Here is a 20,618-nt window from a genome sequence, read left to right on the forward strand (position 1 = left end):
TTAATTACTTTTTTTTCTAATAAAGGGCAGTATTATATACAGGCAAAGAAAACTCCCCATCTATTACAAAACATTATAATAAGGTCTAGGGATTCCTATATGTGATCTCAAAACAGATGTCAAGAAAGTAACCAACAGGAAAGCACATAACAATCGGGTTATTATGATCCGAGACCACAGTCATAATTCTTTATACGACATATGTCCCTCAGTAATGCTAAAACAAAAGGACAAATAGTAACACTATAAAGTAAGCCTCAGCAGTTTTATGGCACAATTCTGGCATGGGTAATTTATATACAACCAAAAAACTGTGTTAACTCACTGAAAAGGCACTGCTTACTACATACATTAGAAAAACATTACTGTAGAGGATGTACTTCAACATACAGTACTTAAACCAGAACTGCTGTGGTAAAGGTCCTGTGGACTCTGGGTGAAATATTACATAGCTATAGCTTTGCATAGGGAGCTGTACAACATTCATGTAAAATATAATAAACACTGACAAAAACACCTTACGTAGAACCTACTACAGGATGCACTGCACTGTTAAAAAAGCGAACAAGTCAAATTTATGTTGCAGTATACAACAAAAATACTCAAACCTGTCTCTTGTTCTTGGCGAGAGTACCATAAAAACAGCACATCAAGTATTTTTAAACGAGCATAACATTCCTCTGTGTATGTATGACCTATATTTCTAAAATATATGTTTACAAACCCTTCTTTGACTGTGTAACATACAAGATAGAATTATTTTTGTTTCATCCTAAGCTGCTTTCAAAATGTATGGCTGCATGAGTTGTGTATCTGAACAATACGGTCAGATGACAGTTGTTTGATACCAGACTGAACAAGCAGGTTGCACTGAGCTTGCCAGATTTTATTTGTTTGAATACTAAATGTCAATCAAAAAGGTGTTTTCCTGTGGGAGACACTGATTCTCTCCCTCAATATTGGGGGGGGGGGGGTTGTGTGGCTCATGTTCCCCCACATATTATTTTCAACTGCATGTTAAGTGCACATCAGGAAAACCTTAAACTAATGACTGCAGCAACCTCAAATGAAAAATGTCAGGGTGTGTTTTATGATAAGGGCTCTTTGAAGCACAGTTCTATAATTGTAATATAGTATATATAAAAAGCGGTTTACTATCAAAATGTGGAAAATAAAAATTTTCCACCTTTTGATCGAACCAGTTTGCCGAAACTGGTAATAATGAATTACCAAAATTTTGGAAATGGTAACATGGAATCTACATTTGAACACAGGAAGTTCCAATGTCGAAAGTCCGTGTTACTGAAAACAGCTTTGCAGGTGGGCAAGGCACCCTGCATTCTCCACACCCCCTGCATATTATATATTCCAACACTGAGATCGCACTATAGTAAGAAAAGGGTACATTTCCTGATCCCCACTGTAGTGTGATCTATTATCAGACCATTGATTTCACATTAGCAAATGCACACTACCATTCACTAACGTGGGGTAGAACCTTTTCCGGATCAACATTACATGAACTTGAAAACAGACTTTCGACCTTCCAAGCTTCCCGTAAGTGCCAATCTAAATTTTGACCGCCAATCTTAATTTTGACCATATAAAACAATCTTCAAGAAAGGAGATACTGCAGCAGCATAATAAGTTGCCATCTATTTACAGATGTCAGCCTGGTCTGTTTTTCAAGCAGATCCAGGTCTCCATCTGGCATTAATGCCTACCTTGGTCTGCTGCTCCTCCCACATCAACCTGCTAATAACTGTAACACTGCATGCTCATAACTACTAAATAAACAATTTAAAAAAGTCATGAAAAGTACCTAAATTCAAAACCAAACTGTCTGGGTGAATGGTGGGAGGTTATCTGTAGTTCTGCAATAAATCAAAGAGCTGTTAGGGTGACTAAGCTAGCTAACTTTACTATCTTCATGTCAGTCCCCCGCAATAGTACAGCAAATAGGCAGAAAAACAAGCATTTTACAAGACTGACTCAGGTTGGTGGATTACGAGTACTGAAGGCTATGTAGTAGTACTAGGCTGTCGTTCATCTTGGGCAATCCCAAATTTGGCCATCCCACAAGCCGGAATACCAAAATACCAAAAGGGGGAAAAGTTCCTCAACTAAAATTGAGAACAAAAAGAAGACAAGCTCCTTGGCTTCTCAGAATTGATGCAGAGCTCCTTGCTACAGTGTTCTGAAACTAATCTGTAGCAAAGAGTTCCATGTTACAGTTCATAAAGCACATGGAACGAGTCATTTAAGCAGCAACTTATGTGAAATCTGATAGTGGCTTCATAACTGCTTTCACTATTGTGGGTACATTACTGCAAAAGCAGACTGAGAGGACACAGGTGCTTACACTAAAGTATACCTCATTACGAGGAACGTTCATTTAAAAAGTTGTTGCTCCTCGAAGTTCCACATTGAAAGGGTCTGTCTCGCATTCAGAGATAAGAATCATTTTATCTGATATCTATGTTAAACAGAATTGAATTGTATTAAAACATCAAAAGAGATTTTTATCAGAAAACACTGGCACATTGTAACCACTCTGGGAGCTTCTTAGTTGAAGTAGTTAGTAAGTTGTAAGGAAGTGTTCAACATTTTGCCTATTTGTTCCACATTATGACAGCCAGTGTTCTTCATTTTGGAGTTGGAAGGTTGAGAGCTATGCACTACAGCATTGACCACACCCACACTTGTACTGCTCAAGTCCAGTCAGCTCCCATTCTCACCTCCACCCTTTCTGTAGCTAGTCTACCAAAGCCTGCCCCTGCTTGTAGACTGAGTTCTTAACTTATAATGTTCACCAAATATATGGGCAGACATTCACGTTACAGCTTTACATGCATGCTGTATACAGGCAAGTGGTTGCACCACTACTACAGTGTGTCTTCACAGCACATGCCAAAGTTTGGTTTTATTTCTCATAACAGAAATTTATATATATATATATATATATATATATATATATATATATATATATATATATATATAAGATATTTCTCATATCCACTGGACAAACTACTTAAAGGTACAGCCAACTTAATCACAGGTACACTTTGCTTTTCTTGAAAAGGATGACACCGTAGAACTGGTCCCTATTAAAATTCTGCTGCATAACTCCCTGGCAATGCTCTGCACCATATAACTGTCTGAAGTGTCTGTCATATGTTGGTATAATAATAAAACCTTTTTCATATAGAATAGGAAAGGGGCTGTGTGTGTGTGTGTGTGTGTCTGTGTGTGTGTGTGTGTGTGTGTGTGTGTGTGTGTCTGTGTGTGAAGAAGATATATGATGGTCAATAATTGCATTAAATGGAAAAAAAATGTGTAAGGGGTCCTGTACTGTGGCAACAGATATACACTCATCATGACATCTGACTTGTTCGAACACCTTCGGCAGTGTGTAACCAGGTTTACTGTCAAAATACTGAAAGCCCTAACCACGAACGTTCACATCCCTGAACCAGAAAAATGGAAAACAGCAAGCCAACGGCTCAGAATATCGATTTTTTCTGAAGGAAAAAATTAACATTCGACATGTAATGGGCCACTCACCATCCAGAAAAAACACTGGAAAAAAGCCATGCACACGTCAACTGTTTTGCAAGGGGGCAAGCTCCCCCTTCATCCCCCACACCCACTGCTAAGTATATATTCTAACGCCAAGATCGCACTACAGTGAGGATTTCAGATCTGCACCGAAGTGAGATCCAGACATCAGCCGTGGTGCAGCGGTAGCGTTGTTGCCTCACAGCAAGACGTTCTCCCGTTCGATTCTCAGCTGGAGTGCAGGGAGTGCCTTCTTTGTGGAGTCTGCATGTCCTCCCTGCGGTTGGGGGGCATTCGAAAGACATGCGTAAATGGGCATGCCTTCACTGAAGGTTGAATGTCAAGCTGGCACCTCGGCGTTTGTGAAAAATCTACTGCCAATCATTAGCGGACCGGAGTTCCGCTGTGGCGACCCCTAACCGGGAAAAGCTGAAAGACAAACAACAACAATAACAACCGTAGTGAGATCCAATTCAAAATACCAAAGCTCAAAACTGCAAACACAAGCTACATGTCGACGTTTTAGAATTGACAGGATTTGCAGTTTTGTCTTTTTGCTCCTTTCCATTCGACCTTTTGACAAACGGTAATGTGCAGTTCTTTATTCTGATAGCAAACTGGGTAACCATTATGATTTTCTTGTCTGATTCCTGTCTAAGGTACAGTTCTAAATTCTCTCCAATTTCTGTGCTTAGGAATAAGCAAGTTGTTGGTGGCTACATGTTCAAATACTGTGCTCCACGAGGTTAGGACTAGCCATTGACTCCTTGGTTTTACCTTTACACACTGTGCAAGCACAGAAATGGGCCTGTATGCATGCACAAATGAGGGAAAAACATGTTTTATATGGTAGCTACTACACGGGCAAGGGTAATAAGTAAGTTATGTCTAAAGTATTCTTCAAAGCTAATATGATGAGTATAAAATAAAAGCAATTTATTTTGGATGGCTTCTGTGGTGAGTAACCAGACTAATTCTAAGCAGTAACGTTTTAAACCTCTTAGAAGGAAAAAGCTGGATGAAGGTCAAAAGGCAAAAGCTAATAAGACCAAGTCATGACGAAGTGAGGTGTCAAGTAAGGCTGGACTCCTACAATCACATATACAGTAACAACTGTTAGTGTAGGTATGGCCCAACAACCGACGAGGGGAAAAATGCCTGCAATGGAGAAATTTATGAAACAAGTAGCAAGGAGCAATGACAGCATCATTTTCCAATGGACAGTTTCCCATCTGAAGGAAAAGTACAATCTAGAAAGTAATCAGCTTGTATGAAACTGTGATGACCTCTCAACCTGGAGCAAAGGAGACAACAACTGCTTCACCATTCTGTACTCACATGTTCCATTTGGTTAAATCCTGAACTGGCTTTGCATATTGAAAGCATGAAGGTAAAAATGGCTCTCGATCCTCTGGGTTCTATCCTCGCAGAGAAAATAAAGACAGAGTTGAATGAACTACTTTTTGGAGAAAACAAGGGGACTTTTGATTAACTGTAAATGGTCAAATAGGGCTCTTTCAGATTAGGCCTGCAGTTCAGAGATCCTATAAGCAGAAATGATATTCACTAAAAATGTGAAAGTCATTACTTTTCAGCATTTTTCAAGAGAAGAATTTCACAGCCCTAAAAGCAGACAGTTTGAAAGAAGGCTGGACAAGCCTGTCAATCAAGAAGTTCAAATCCCCCCCAAAAATGACTGCTTTTCAAAAAAGTTTAAATGTAGAATCCCTTTAAGGAACTAGTTAGTAAACAAGTGAAGGGTAAAAGCTCCACCCTTTCTTAAGTCATGAAGGGCAAAACTGCCACAGTCCTGTTTCTTGACAATGGAATAACAGAGATCAGAGGCAAATAGGTGCCTGAAACAAGTCAGGATCACTTTCAAGGCAGTTAATTGAGGTGGCATACAAAACAACATAAAAAACACACTGACTTAGTAGAATACAGATAAGAGAAAGTAGGGGATCTAAAAGATAAAGCCACTGCCCAAGACAGAAATGGACATCAGCACAACCAAGGGGGATTTTCTTGGCCAGTACTGGATAGTTTGCTGTGCTGCTATGAACCTAAGAATCTGAAACCACAACCTTCTCAGCCAACAATCAATAAGGAAGAGATTTTTATTCATAATTTTAAAGGAAAACACCTTAGAACTTAAAAAGCGTGTTTTTTTTTCATTTTATCTTTGTTTTCTGAGCTATTTAAATGCTTCAAAATCACTCAAAGTGCTTCTTTTACAATTTTAATGTGTTTCCTACAAAATGGTGGCTGATAAAGCCTGCCAGGGTAATGTGATCTTGTTTTCTTGCTTTCAATTCTTCTTCCCAGAATGCATTTCAAGTCCACTTTATATGAGTCATGCTAGACACAGGGAAGTGTTTTCTCAAGTCATTAAGATAGAATAAGCAGACATGTGAAACACTGTTATCTCACACACCTTCTGTAATAGAACTGCTTCTGTATTTCCTTGAGTGAGCCTCATGTGTGTGTAGCACCCTACTAGTCTAAGCTGAGGAGTAAAAAACACTACTTTCTTAAGGAGTGCCAGGTCCTCTACATCCCACAACTCTAACATATTTTTAAATCCGCAGCAAACCGCATATCTGTAGCAAGCAATTTACTACAACAGAACTTACACCATACATGAAGCACTGAATTAAACGCTTCAGTCCTGACAGTAAAAGCACTGCAGTATCTGAATTTATTTCCATACTGGTGAAATGAATGCAAGGTCTGCACTACTGACCAATCGGCATCCGCCAGTCATGCAGACTAATACCCTGCATCTAGGGGCCTTCTTGGTCCCAACCTTGCTATGCTTCTGAGCTATTAATATTATGTAGAGGATCTTTAACTGCTTGAAAATTTGACTAAAAGAACTTATTACACTAAGAAGCCCACAGTTTGCCTGAAGTAAGATGTGCATCTAGACTTTATTGTGCATAGTTTGCAAAAAATAACAGACAAAAAATGAGTGCTGCCTCAAAGAAAATATAAATTAGTCTAAGCTTAACATTTCATCATCAATGCAATTCTAGAAAATAAACAGTCTTCCCCTTCTGACAAGGAAGGAATGCACATGTTTTATTTGTCATCTGTACTACTTGTCAACTGTTGACCACAAATTTGAACTTGTCCATAGACTCTTTTCAGGCATAATTTGGGCCTGGAGTCACAAGTATGTTATAAAATCTTAAGAAATGCTACCCAGATTAATGTGATGACTATAACATATACACTGTGATTTACTACTAGAATAAATTATACAGGGAACATTTAGTAATATACAACCAAATATATACACCTGGGGAAGGGCAATAAGAATAATTCAATACAAAGTAGTAACATCTGACACACAAAAAAATGTCCTTCATTCTTTCCAAAAAAATGCTCCACTGACCTGAATTAAAATAATTATAAGGTGACTATGTTTTCCACAAATTACAGACTTGCCAGAAACTGTGAAGAAAATTCCTATAAATCACCATTGCAACCCGTAGAAATATTTTGTAACACTGGGAACAAATATGTACAAAACCTCTTCTGTAACAAAGTCCACTTAAAAACAGTCACTGTACACAGGAATGTAACTATCACGTAACATTAAAAAGCTAAAGCTCTGAGCAGTCTAAGAACAGTCAAAGTCTCCAAACTATATATCATACGCCATTTTTAACTTGAAAGCTCTGCTAAACAAAATAACGAAATTCATTGAATGTTGACTTGCTAAATTGTGGCTGCGAGGATACAGAAAGCCATTGGTAAACTAATGTTTTACTCTTAAGATTTTGTTTGGTATATTTGTGTTATTTAAATTACAGGATACAGAGCAGCAGCCATAATTGAGGTAATGAAATTATAACTGTCCAGACGACTTAGGTCTGCCACACAGCATATAGTAAAAATGCAAATCCTGTGTCTGTGCAATGCTGAGTGATACTCAAGTTAGATGCTCATCAACTGTGTAGTGGTACTTGTAAAATGAATTCACAGAGTTGCAAAATAGGCACAGAATACTTAACATCATTCTGTGAACTTCACTTGATTCTACTTCACCCTCCCCTTTATGTTCCACGATTTTTTTTTTATCTTTATAACAAGCTAAGATTGCTCAACTCCATTTTGCCACTAGTACTACTACTTCCCAGCACCTTGAAAAAAATTTATAAGCTTTCTTGCTTAACTGACTCAACATCAAAGTGAGGCAGGGAGAATATGCTCCCTACCCTTCTCTAAAGCACAACTCATACGAGCCACTGACTAAAATGACACTGCAGAAACACCTTGTACATGGAGCCATTATCCCTGACTCTCATTTTCTTATACAAAGACACATTCAGCAGAAGGTCAATGTACAGTCATTCACATATCATTAAGAGCACACACACACAAACGCATAGAATCTACTTTATATCTGTTCACTATACTCAGCATGGTCACAAACAGAAGCATGCAGCCAAGCCCATTCTTCCTGAGAAGATAGTAGCCCAATTGACACACCATTCAAGGCTCCTTCCCATCAGCCAGCATTCAAAATTAAATAAAAACTTACCTTCCAACACGTTTATATTACTGGATTATATACATAAAGCAACTACTCGGACTTGGTTTTAATAAAGATACAGATTGCCCCTAAAAGACTGTATAGTCTTCTTGGCAGCAACTGCTGACAATAATGATTAGACAACAAGGGTATAAGGAAAGAAAAAAGTGCTACAAACATTCACAATTAACATTTTTACTCCTGAGTTAATGCCTCTAATATTAACAATGCCTAAAATTAATAACTGCTAATCCATTGTAATTCCTGGCATCCATGCTGTTTGGTGAACCTTTTTACATAGTGTGCTACCACAGAAGCCAGCAAGTGCTATTTTCCTACAATAACCCAGAGATGAAAAACAGATTTGTTTGAAGAAATATGGGTTAAATCCATTTCCCACCTTGCCAGATTTCTTAGCAAAAAAACTCCTGACTCACAGCCTCTTCCATATATAAATACACATGGTCTTTGCCAGAGGACAAATAAAGTCTGCCAAAGCCAAATTTAAGGTAAATTTAGCCTCCCAGGCCAAGGACAACCACAAGGCATTCTTTAGCTATGTCCCAACCGCAAAAGCAATACACAATTGTGTGCAGATCTCATTATAAATGGAGCCACCCATATTGAGCCAGAAGATACAGCAAACATATTGGCCGATACAACATTCAGTTCCAACTTTACTCCTCTCTCCCCTTCAAGCTTCCCTCAGGAAATACCATCAAATATAACTCCCCCTGCTATCACTAGGGAACATGTTCTTAATGCTCTCTCTAAAGCTAAGAGCACTGCATCAACAGGCCCAAACAATATCACAGGATGCCTTCTAAATAGCATGAAATATGACTTAACAGACCCTCTGGAATTGCTATTTAACTGCAGCCTCCAAACAGACTTCATGCCTCATGAATGGAGAACAGCAGCAGTCATCTCTCTGCACAAGGGTGGACTATCTACAGATGCTGGAAACTACAGACCCATAAGTCTCACTATTCTTACATGTAAAGCCATGGAAAGAATCATCATGGAAATAATCCACACTGATATAGTAAACCTCCAGACACTGGACCCAACCCAGTTTGGTTTTGTCAAGGGCAGGTCATGCCTACTCAACCTGGTGGACTTCTTTGAGAAGGTCACCAAAGCAAAGGATGACGGCAAAATGGTTCACACTGCCTACCTTGAACTGGCCAAAGCATTTAACACAATACCCTACTTGGGTACTGTTGACAAACTCAAGAGGTTAGGTACAAACCTATATGTCACCAGGTGGATAGCCAAACGTTCACAGACAGGACCCAGAAGTTAGAACTGGGAAGTCTACCTCTAAGAGGCCAGTCACAAGTGGAGTCCCTCATGGATCAGTCCTTGGACCACTACTTTTTGGTATTTACTTTACTAAAGTCAAGGTCAATGTTTGTAGATGATTTAAAATTAGGAGGTGTCACTGAATCCCATACTGACACAAATGTTCTCCACGAAGGGCTGACACAGACAAACAACTGGTGTCAGAGCCATAGACTAAAACTAAATGTCAGGAAATGCATAGCAGTATCCTTCGGGAAGTCAGCCACCCTTGGTAACTATCATATCAATAATACATTCCCTAAAGTTGACCCAGTAGTCAGGAACTTAAGGTCACACATAGACATTAATCTAGCCTTTGACCATAATATGTGCCTACAGTAGTGAGGAAATCATTCTATGTTGTGCAACTTATACACAAAGGTATGGCATCTAAGTCCAAGAAATCATTGTTCCATTGCATTCGGCATTCATCAGACCTATTATTGAGTACAATGCCCCCTTTGGTATGGACCTAACCAGGCATCTCCAACAACTGAACGTCCACAGAGGTTCCTCACTAAAAGAATACAGGGTGTGAATAAAAAGCCATATGCAGACTGCCTCATGGCCCTGTATTCTGTCTCCTACATGCTTTTGAGGGGAGAATCTATGCCTGGCATACAGAGCATTGCCAGACCCCACTCTGATGGACCTCCTGCATGTCAGCAAAACAGCACCAAACTTACCCATTCTAAAGACTTAAACCTTGCCTCTGATACACATAGGACCTGCTGGAGAGACAGGTATGTATCCCAAAGACTACCCCTTCTCTGGAACAGGCTCCCCCATCCATGTGAAGCAGAGTTCTTCACTAATCCAATTCAAGGTCAACTTGGATAAATGGATGGGGAACAGGAAATGCATCCCTGGTTTGGCACCTATGTCTCTAATGGACACAGGCACACTGCAAATAATTCATTTCACAGGTCCCTGCTTGTAAATGTTTCATCTTCCAAGCCACTGCTTACACTTATCAAGGGTATCACAACTTGTCAGAGATTTGGGATGCATGGCTAGGCTTAAAAAGGCCCTGGTGGTCATTAGCCTAGTAAACACCTATGAACCTATAAGAATGAGCACAGGCTACAGCAATCTTGCTTCTACTGTCTTACATTGTACACTACATAATGAAAGTTTTCCATAACACAGGAAAAAGTATTATGACCACCCTTTCCATGTCTCACGAGACACAAACATAAAGGACTGTGATATACAAGACTGTGACTGGATAACATGCTGAGAAATGGAATCATCAGAAGATGACATCAACAAAGAAGCATGAGGAGTCGCTGCTGACATCTTTGTTATAAAAATAATCCTATGCTGATATCCATAAAAACATCAAACACAATTATTTACAGCATAACATTTATGCATATTGTAATTAGAACTAAAAGATAAATTTGCCAACATTTATGAAAGGCTTTTCACTCAGAGATGACAGATGCAGAAAAAGACAAATCATACTCAGTAAAATAATATGTTTCTGCCCAAATTAGTTGCACACAGCTGGCTATGACAGCAAATGCAATGTGTGCAGAAATGTACTTTTAATTGTACTCGTATGTGTTTTACGCGCCCTATCCAATCTCAATTTTGTTGTGGGATAACACTGGCATCCTGATGTGGGTACAGTAAAGGAATAACATCATTAAAAGTGGCACAAAACAGATTATTTTGTTCCAGAAATCAAACTGCAATGCTGACAAAAGTTGCATTACAACGTCATTCTAGCCAGATTATGAAGCCAAGGTCTGTTATTTTACAAGCAAAACATCATGCATGTCTCATTACACTTTCAATGCTATGGCAGGCAAAGGAGGGTGAGAGAAAAGTCTGTTACACTAAAATTAATAACTAAATGTTGATACTTATGAAGTGAGTGATGTGGCAAGCACAGTTAATCAATAAGTTAAAGCTGAATAAAACAATAATGGCAACCTGCACAATTACAGTATTATAGAAATTCAATGGGATTATAAATGTCAGCAAAATACTTTAGTGTGTATTACCTACAGAATGTAGATGATGGTGGTGTGTGTGTGTGTATGTGTGTGTGTGTGTGTGTGTGTGTGTGTGTGTGTGTATGTGCGTATTTATGGAGCTACTGAAGTTAGTCTAAACTTCAGTAGATCAGCACTGAAACCTTCGACTGGAAAAGATTGGAAAAAACCCAAAAAACTAATCTGCATGCTCCAAGACATAACCTTGGACGACGCAAAAGAACATTACTATTTTTTTTTTTTTAAGTGTGGGAGGCATCTCCCCTGCACCTCCACAACCCCTGCTACTTTAACTTTCTGATTCTGAGAGCACATAATACTAAAGAAAGAAAGGTCACCAAGGTGAGGTACCCAAAAATATGTAGTAATACAAAATGAAGATAGAACACTACGACCACCACAGCTAAACGAAAACTTTATTAATGAAAGGATGAGCGTTTTCAGGTTAGTATAACCCTTCTTCAGATCAAAATTTAGAACAAACAAACAAATACTTGAATAGTAGAATAGCCAATATGAGTGTCAGCATTAAACCACCAAAAATATTTGGCCAATGATATAAAACATGTTAATGAGAAGAGAAAACAACCATTCATATTAAAAAGACCATTGTTTAGAACCAATCACATCTTTACCAATAAAGAACAAAATATTGACGTTCAGTTTGTTCTAAATGTAGGCAATGGCACATTATAAATCATTCATCTCAATTAAAAATTATTCTTCATTTTCTGTTTTGTTTTTTGTCATCTCATATCTTGATGTTATTTAATGACGAGTTAAATCTCCACCCATACCGGTTGTTAAACTGACAATGTGGGAAGCTACTGAATTCAACTGTTACACTATCACATTAGTGTGTATATGTTTTTGTTATTACTGCTGCTTATTGAGTTATATGCCTTCGTTTATTCTTGCTATTCCATGTCTATATACCCTTTGGTCATTAAATTCACAATGTGATAGGTTGTTGAGTCAACTTATTGTGCTTGGTTGGTTGAAAATATAATAATTCTTGACTGGATGATTTCACCATTGTGCGGCTTTGGTTGGTTTTTGATTGGTTAACAGCATTTAAACCTAAACCTTATTGGCTAATATGAGTGATAAGCTTTTTATTGTTTGTACATCAAATCAATATATGTTTTTGTTGGGATATTTGTTTGTTGAATCATTTGCCTTTATTTTTGCCATTACATGTTTAGATTTTTTTTTACGAAGAGTTCAACTCCCATTCATGTTGGCCGTCAAACTAACAATATGATAGGCTGTTGAGTCAAATTATTATATTTAATTGGCTAGAACTGCAACAAATTTTGATGGGATGACACCATCACTATGCAGCTTTGACTGGTTGGCTTTGATTGGTCAGCAGCACTAAAGTCTAAATTGTATTGGTCAATAAAAGTGATGTGCCTATTATTTTTTCATTTCAAAGTAACATTTCATAGTTACGTTTAATCTATTTAATACTGAAATAACTTTTTCTAGCCAAAAATATTGAAGTGTGAAGTTTCATTGTAAATTAAACTTCTGTTTTTACCAAGTACATTTATTGGATAAATAAATGAATCTTATAATTTTATTGGCAGAAAGACACTTTGAACGCTGAATAGCTTTTTTTAAACATTTGAAATTTTTGTACTGGAACCATACCACACAATATATGATAAGAACAGTTAACGAATGAGCTTTGCTTCATTGTGATTATACTCTATAGAATAATACCGACCACTTTGACTCAGTTCGAACAATATGATAAAATTGGCCCATCAGTATTGGTTTCATTGGCTGATGAAGCCAATCTTGAAACCTGATTGGGCATGTCAACAGCCACAACATAAAATGTAGCTTCAATTTATTATCATTAAGTAAGTCGTGGAGCATTCCACTCATTTTTTTATATGATGGCTTGACCTACTGATATGGTCGGTCTACAATACACCTTCTTGTTTTTGTTGACGTTAGATTGACTGGCTTTTGAAGCCTTGATTGGAACTTGACTGGTTGTTATAGATGCAAGATTTTCTTTCCAGGGCATCCACTTGCACTGCGGCTGTATTTAATTTTTAGGACACTGAGTACTTTCTGCGTTTTTTATATGATGGCTCTATAGATGAGCTGTAGTTTTCAGATGATAAAGATGACGTGATTTCATATGAACGATTTGCGCTTTGGGATAATTCCCAACGAGCTATTCTACTATTTAAATATTTATTTGTTTGTTCTAAATTTTGATCTGAAGAAGGGTTATGCTAACCCAAAAGCGCTCATCCTTTTATTAATAAAGTTTTCGTTTAGCTGTGGCAGTCATGGTGTTCTATCTTCATTTTGTATTACTATATCTCTCTCTCTCTCTCTCTATATATATATATATATATATATATATATATATATATATATATATATATATGTAGATAGATAGAAACACAGACACACACACACACATGAAATGAGTTGCATTGCACTTTCCTGACATTGCTCAAACATTGTAGCTTTGTGCCCAATACTTCAAACTTTGTTTCTATAGACAGAGTACTGTAAAAAGGACAGGACTTACCCCCCCACCGAATCCCAGCATGACACATGTTACAGCCTGCTTTGAGCTTTAATAGAATGGGAGTCGATGTACTGGTCTCTGATTGGATGCTCATTCGATAATGAGGAACAGAATCACACACACCCAAAGAGAAGCAGAATAAAGACTTCCTACCCACAATATACAAGAAGCTGAAGGTCAATCTAATTAATGCTATTCCTAAAACCAGCATGGAATTTATGACCTCTTAAGAACTGTTATACAGCTTGGATTTTCAAGCTTCTTTGTTTATGCTGCACAGCCTTCATAAGAAATAGAAAAAATGTGCTATATCTTTAGAAATTAACGATAAAATGCTCTGCTCACAGAATCTACAGATGAAAAGGCTATGGAAACATTTACAAAAGAACAGATACAAACACATACATTGTTTATACCAAAGACAAAGTATCACATCCGTTGTTGATATAATTAACTGTCCTTGCAGTTTAACTTGCATTCCATACAAAATGTTTGGCCACTACTAATACCTTAAATTATTACATTTACCATTTCAGCAGTTGAAGTATTAAAATACAAGGAGTGTGCTTATAAAAGTGAAATTCCACTGGCCATTTCAGTATGTTTTTCAGTCTATAAAAGGAAGCAAAGTACATACTATAAATAATATTGAGTCAGCAAGAGCGACGTTTCTACTAAAAACTGATAAGGCTACCACATTTAAGAGTAATGTAGCTATGCACATCTAAGCTAGTCTTCTATGTAAAAACGACAGGAATTCTGATCAAGTAACAGTCCTAAAGGAAAGGAATGAAAGCTTTCTGTCTCTAAAAGATTTTCACGACTCAAGTCGGATGTATCAGAAAATGTGCAAATAAACAAACATTTCTAATCTCTTTACAAAAGTGAATGAATACCTATTTTAACCATGAAGAAAAATAACTCTTCAATAATGAAAAGAAACTGGGCACTTCTGAATGACCATTTGCAAAAGCAGTTCTTTAACAGTCCACGTAAGGATTAGCTGTTATTGATACATCACTGTTTTTAAACGGTTCTATACAGGACTCCACCTTTCACATAGAAAGATGCGAGTGTTTTTAATACATTCTTGAAATGCAAGAATAATTTAAAAGGCTCAGAAACTAGGCACCAGCATTACTTCTACACATAAATGGATATAAATGTTATGCAGTTACTTCATAACCTTGAGATGATGACAGAAAAAAAATGTACAAAATGGTCCTCTCTGAATGGCAGAGTTTCTTCAGGCATCAGGGTTCTGATGTAAATCCAAAAAAAAAAAATTCAGCCAGACAAAATGTCCTAAAACTTATTTGTTCCTTCTAGCTCTTTTCAGTCACAGAAACTTCATTTCAAAACATAATTGATTATTATCTGAAGCAGTATTAGTAAGATAATGAAAAAGAAGTCTCTCTGCTGGAGGAAATTATTTTCTGCACGTGGCCAATTTCTAAATGCTCGATTTTGGAGGGCTGCCACATTTCTAAAAAGAAAAAGGGACACATTTGAGTCTACAAGCATAAAACAAATATTTTTCAACTTTATTGACTGTTATCTTTATGTCAGACATGGTGTATTACTACTCGTGAGCTTTATAACAAATTAACTACTGATACAAAATGAGTAATGAAAACTGTCCAATCATATTTCTTGCTGCCTGTGTATCGAATCTGTTTCATGCATGGGGAAAAACTACTGCAGGCCACCTAGACCTCACACATTGAGTCACATATTGTTATTCTCACACACTTAAAAATACAACAAACTGCCACCATCTTGAGAAGTAATTTATTAGAAAAAATGGAAAACACCTCAGAAACAAATAAAGCAGTAAATCAATAACAAGCAGAATAAAACATTAGACATGCAATATTAAAAAAACAGACCTAAACAGAAATCAGAACAGTTGAACAAATTAAACAATCTACAGTAGTAAAAGCACTAAACACTCACATTTAAGTACATTATCTGATCAAGAAAATGAAAGCATAAACTCCACAAAAAGAAAATGAAGCAGTACAGAAATGAGACAGGAAGTGAATAGCATGCATGATGTAGTCACCTCAGCAGCAGAAGGCACATTCTAACCTAGACGTCAAATCACACACACACACACACACACACACACACAAAGACTGCCAGGCATTGTTTAACCTAAAAGGTAAATCTGAAGATAAAGTACACAAAAGGAAAACACTGCATGAATAGACATTAATGAAAAAAGAATGAAATATATAACATTTCCAGAGAAACCAAATTAAATTACATTAACACGTATTCTAAACTGACTTAAGAAAAATGGAGTGGTGGTAGCATTACTGTTTTTACATGCTTTTTCACTTCTTGGGGCTTGCCACCAAAATGATTACTCTTGTGAATATTTTTAGGGTACAAAAAGCATGTCATCAGGTAAATCAAGTCATAAATGATGGGAGGGGGGATTTCTGCTTGTACACATGTACCTTTAAGTTACACAATTGGTTATTCTTGTGAATACATTCAGGCTGTGTTATCTGGAAAGCAGAAAGTTTATGAAGTACAGTTGTGTAAAATCTTACCATCACAATAAATATCCTTTCCTTCACTGTTGCAGTACTCCTAACATATGGAATTCCCTGTTGTGGGTAGCCCAATGTCAGCCAGTACACCAAAGCCTACTATTGCTTTAAGGTATGCTGGGCGTCACACATATGCTCTTTGTGTAGCGTTGAGCATAAAGGTGACGTCTGGGCGTAACATCTTCAGAAATGATTACCCCAGATGGAAAAGTAGTCCAAGGAAACCCAATAGGTAACCAGTACATCCAGGAATGTAATGGACTGGGGGAAGGAGTGAAAAAGTAAATACTGCAACAGTGAAGGAAAGGACACCTTCTGTTAGGATAAGATTTTACACAACTGTACTATGTCCTTCTATTCACTGCTGCAGTATTCCTAACATATGAGAGAGTGACAATGCTCAAGAAGAAACTTGAGAGGAGGGAGGAGCAGTAGAGCCCTCTAAAAAGTCATGAAGAATGGCCCTAGCAAAACCAGCTCTAGCTCTAAAGACATCATACAACTTGTAGTGCTTAGTAAAAGTATGCACAGAAGTCCAGGTAGCCGCTTCAACAATAGAATTCATATCTAACCCTTGATAAAGGCACTAGAAGATGCCACAGCTCTAGTAGAATGAGCCTTTACAGAGGAAGGAAGGCTCTTACCATGAAAAGTATAAGAAAAAGAAATAGCCTTTTAAATCCAAGAAGAAACAGTTTGCTTGGATACAGCTAATCCTAAGGACCTAGGATGAAAAGAAACAAAACAAACAATTGATCAGGTTTTCTAATAGTCTTTTCCATATAAAATCTGCACATCCAAAGTATGTAGCACCCTCTCACTGGCAGAATGCGGAGAGGGGGAAAAAGTACGCAAATTAACAGACTGATTAAACTGACAACAAAAGGACTTCTTCAAAGAACAATGTTGCAAGAAAGCTGAAGCAGGAGGCTCAAAGGAAGCCTGGGTCAACTTCACTAAAACAAAATTAAAATCTCAGGGAGAAAACAGGCTTCTTGGGAAGACTCATGTGAGTGACACTTTTAAGAAATTGTTTAGCCTCAAATCTAGAAGCTAAAGGAAGAAATAAAGGCTCTTATTTACCTTTCTTACCTTACCTTCTAACCTTATCTACATACTATCTACTGTTTTATAGGTTCATAGGTTTATACTAGGCTATCTGCCCTACGGCATTTATAAGCCTAGCCCAAAGTTATGTGGCTTTCACCACCCCTTAAGTTTGAAAGGTACTATGCCCATTAGTTTACCGTGCCTCTGTCCAGCAGTGACACTGAGGTAATCCACGGGGTAAACCTGTGATCTCCCATCCATTGATCAAGATTTCTCTTGAACAGGGCCAGCGAGGTGCTCTGCCTCACATGTACCGGGATTTTGTTCCACAGCATAAGGAGTCTCTGGGTGATGAATCTGTCCCTCCAGCATGTCCTATTTATAACTCTGTTAAGGTTTAAGTCTCTTCCTTTTGTATTTCTTATGGATTTAGATTTTTTGAGGTGGAGCATGTCCATCAATTCCGGGTTAGACATGGCCTTGTACGTTAGGCACAGGTCACCTCTGAGCAGACGGTATGCGACTGAATAGAGCTGGAGTTCCTTCAGTCGGGCAGCATAAGACATATTTTTGAGACCCTTTATCCTTTTGGTGAGGAACGTTTGGGGCCTTCCCAATTGCTGCAGGTGTCGGGTAAGATACATTCCGAATGGGGCATTGTACTCAATCATTGGTCTGATGAGTGATGAGTACAGGGGAACAATGACCTCCCTTGATCTAGATGTGAATCCCTTCATGATCAGGTGGGCAATGTAGAAGGTTTTCCTAACTACCTTGGCAACGTAGGTGTCAAATGAAAGGTTACTGTCAACCTGGGTCCCCAGATCCCTGATAACCTCTTCTGTGCTTAGTGGATTGCCACCTATATGGTAGCTAGGGATAACCTTGTTTTTCCCGAAGGGTATGACTATTCATTTTTTGGCGTTTAACTTTAGGCCATGGCTTTGGCACCAGTTATCCGTTTCTATGAGACCCTTCTGAAGGATATCTGTGTCTGATGTGTTTTCAACTATGGCGCCCAATTTGCAGTCATCTGCAAACTTTGTCAGCCATAATCCTCCTGTGTTTGCCTGTACTTCTGAAAAGTAGATGCCGAACAAGAGGGGGCCCAGGACTGAGCCCTGCGGGACACCATTTGTGACCGGCTTGGAGTCTGACATGGCGCGAGCCACTCTGACCCTGTGGGTTCTGTCACTTAGCCAGTTTGCAACCCATCTTGTGACGTATGGGTTTACATTTAAGTTGGTGAGTTTTTCTATGATACCCGAGTGGGGTATTGTGTTGAAAGCTTTTGCAAGGTCAAGGTAAGCTGTGTGGACTGCCTTGCCCTCATCAATGGCCTTGGTGACTGTTTCAAAAAAATCAACCAAGTTTAAAAGGCATGATCTGCCTTTGACAAAGCCAAACTGGGTTGGATCCAATGTCTGTAAGTCCCCTATGTCTTTATTTATGAGTTCCATTATGATCCTCTCCATAGCTTTGCAGACTAGGCTTGTCAAGCTGATGGGTCGGTAATTTCCAGGGTCAGTGGAGGCACCGCCTTTGTGAAGTGGGACCACAGTTGCCGTACGCCACTCCTTGGGTACGTATCCTGAGGTGAGGCTAAGATTAAACAGCTGCCCTAACAGCGGATTTAATTCCTCATTGAGTTCGTGGAGCACACAACCGGGGACACCATCTGGTCCCATAGATGCTGTGTTTTTTGCCTTGGAGAGAGCAGTTTTCACCTGAGCATTTGAGATGTGTGGGAGGCTACAATCCACTGGGATAAATATCTCTCCTTTTGGGGGGGAGGGGGGGGAAATTAGCACTGAACCTGTCAGCCAGTATGTTGGCAATGTCTGTTGGTTCAGTGATTTTTACATCATTATGAACTAATTTTGAGCATATCTGGGAGTTTCCTCCCAGGTTTCTAACATAGCTAAAAAAGGCCTTATGATTGTCTTTTGAGTCCTTAGCGACTTTTCTTTCAAAATTTGCCTTGGATGATTTTATGAGCGGTCGTAGTTTTTTACTTATAGTGATCAAGGGTGTCTTCCCTTTTAAGGATTTTGCTCTATCTTGTAGTAGCTTTCTCCTTTTATTGTAGAGCTTGTTAATGGCTGGGGTCCACCAGACTGGGCGCTTGCCTTTGGTGCAGAGAGTCTTTGTTTTGTTTGGGATTGCCTGATCCATGCAGTCCTGGAGGTGCTGATAGAAGGCATTTGTAAGTGATTTAGCTGTTTGGGTAATGGTTTCCGCTGGCTCGGGGGCCTTGAAGGAAACCACACCAGTCTTAAGAAGAGTGAAGTTGGCTTTTGAGAAGTTTTTCACTGTGGTCTTTTTTATCTGGAGTGGGGGCGGGATGTGGACTTCCAGTGAGATTAGTTTATGATCTGATCTCACCAATGAGGGGTACACCTCTGGTGCTGAACATTGTGTCCCCATGTTCGTGATGATGAGATCTAGTATGTTTTCTCCTCTTGTGGGGATGGTGACTAGTTGTTCCATGGCATTTGAGTTTATGAACTCTAGGAACCTTTGGGCTAGAGTGTTGGGGCTTGAGTAATGATCCCAGTCTATATTCGGGTAGTTGAAATCACCTAATATGATGGTGTTTGGAGATACATTTATCCCCTCAAGTGTTTTCAGGAAAGCTGTGTGAGGTTCCTGAGTTTGAGAGGGTGGCCTGTAACATGCTACAAATTGCAGAGCAGTCTTTCCTACGGTTAATTGCACCTGGATGGTCTCCGATGCTTCGTACGTTGCCACCAACCTGGAGGTGTGGGTATCCTTAATGAATATGGATACCCCCCCTCCTTTCTTTGTGTGGTCTGGGTTTTGGGGCCAGAACGCATGATATGAGGTAAAACCTGATAGTGCCGGGGTGCTCTCAGGAGCCTTGAACCAGGTTTCAGTCACAGCACAGACATCGATGTTCTCCATACTGAGAAGGGCTTCGAGTGCGTGCATCTTGAGGTTTAGACTTCTGGCATTGAGCAGCATTACCCTTAGTTTATTTT

At 38.7% G+C, this 20,618-nt stretch overlaps 1 protein-coding gene across 1 annotated transcript in view; it reads right to left on the reverse strand.

The window, feature by feature from the left end:
- Window positions 1-14,429: 14,429 nt before the first annotated feature.
- The window catches only part of OSBPL8 (oxysterol binding protein like 8), a 3,324,100-nt gene continuing 3,317,911 nt past the window's right edge, over window positions 14,430-20,618 (reverse strand). Inside the window, exon 24 of the mRNA XM_044087980.1 lies at window positions 14,430-15,491. Within this exon, the coding sequence (XP_043943915.1) occupies window positions 15,356-15,491 (136 nt within the window). The 3' untranslated portion in view covers window positions 14,430-15,355. The remainder of the gene's footprint in view (window positions 15,492-20,618) is intronic.

The sequence above is a fragment of the Protopterus annectens genome, chromosome 11.part0, assembly GCF_019279795.1.
Source record: "Protopterus annectens isolate FY-2018-M chromosome 11.part0, PAN1.0, whole genome shotgun sequence".
Taxonomy (NCBI): Eukaryota; Metazoa; Chordata; order Ceratodontiformes; family Protopteridae; genus Protopterus; species Protopterus annectens.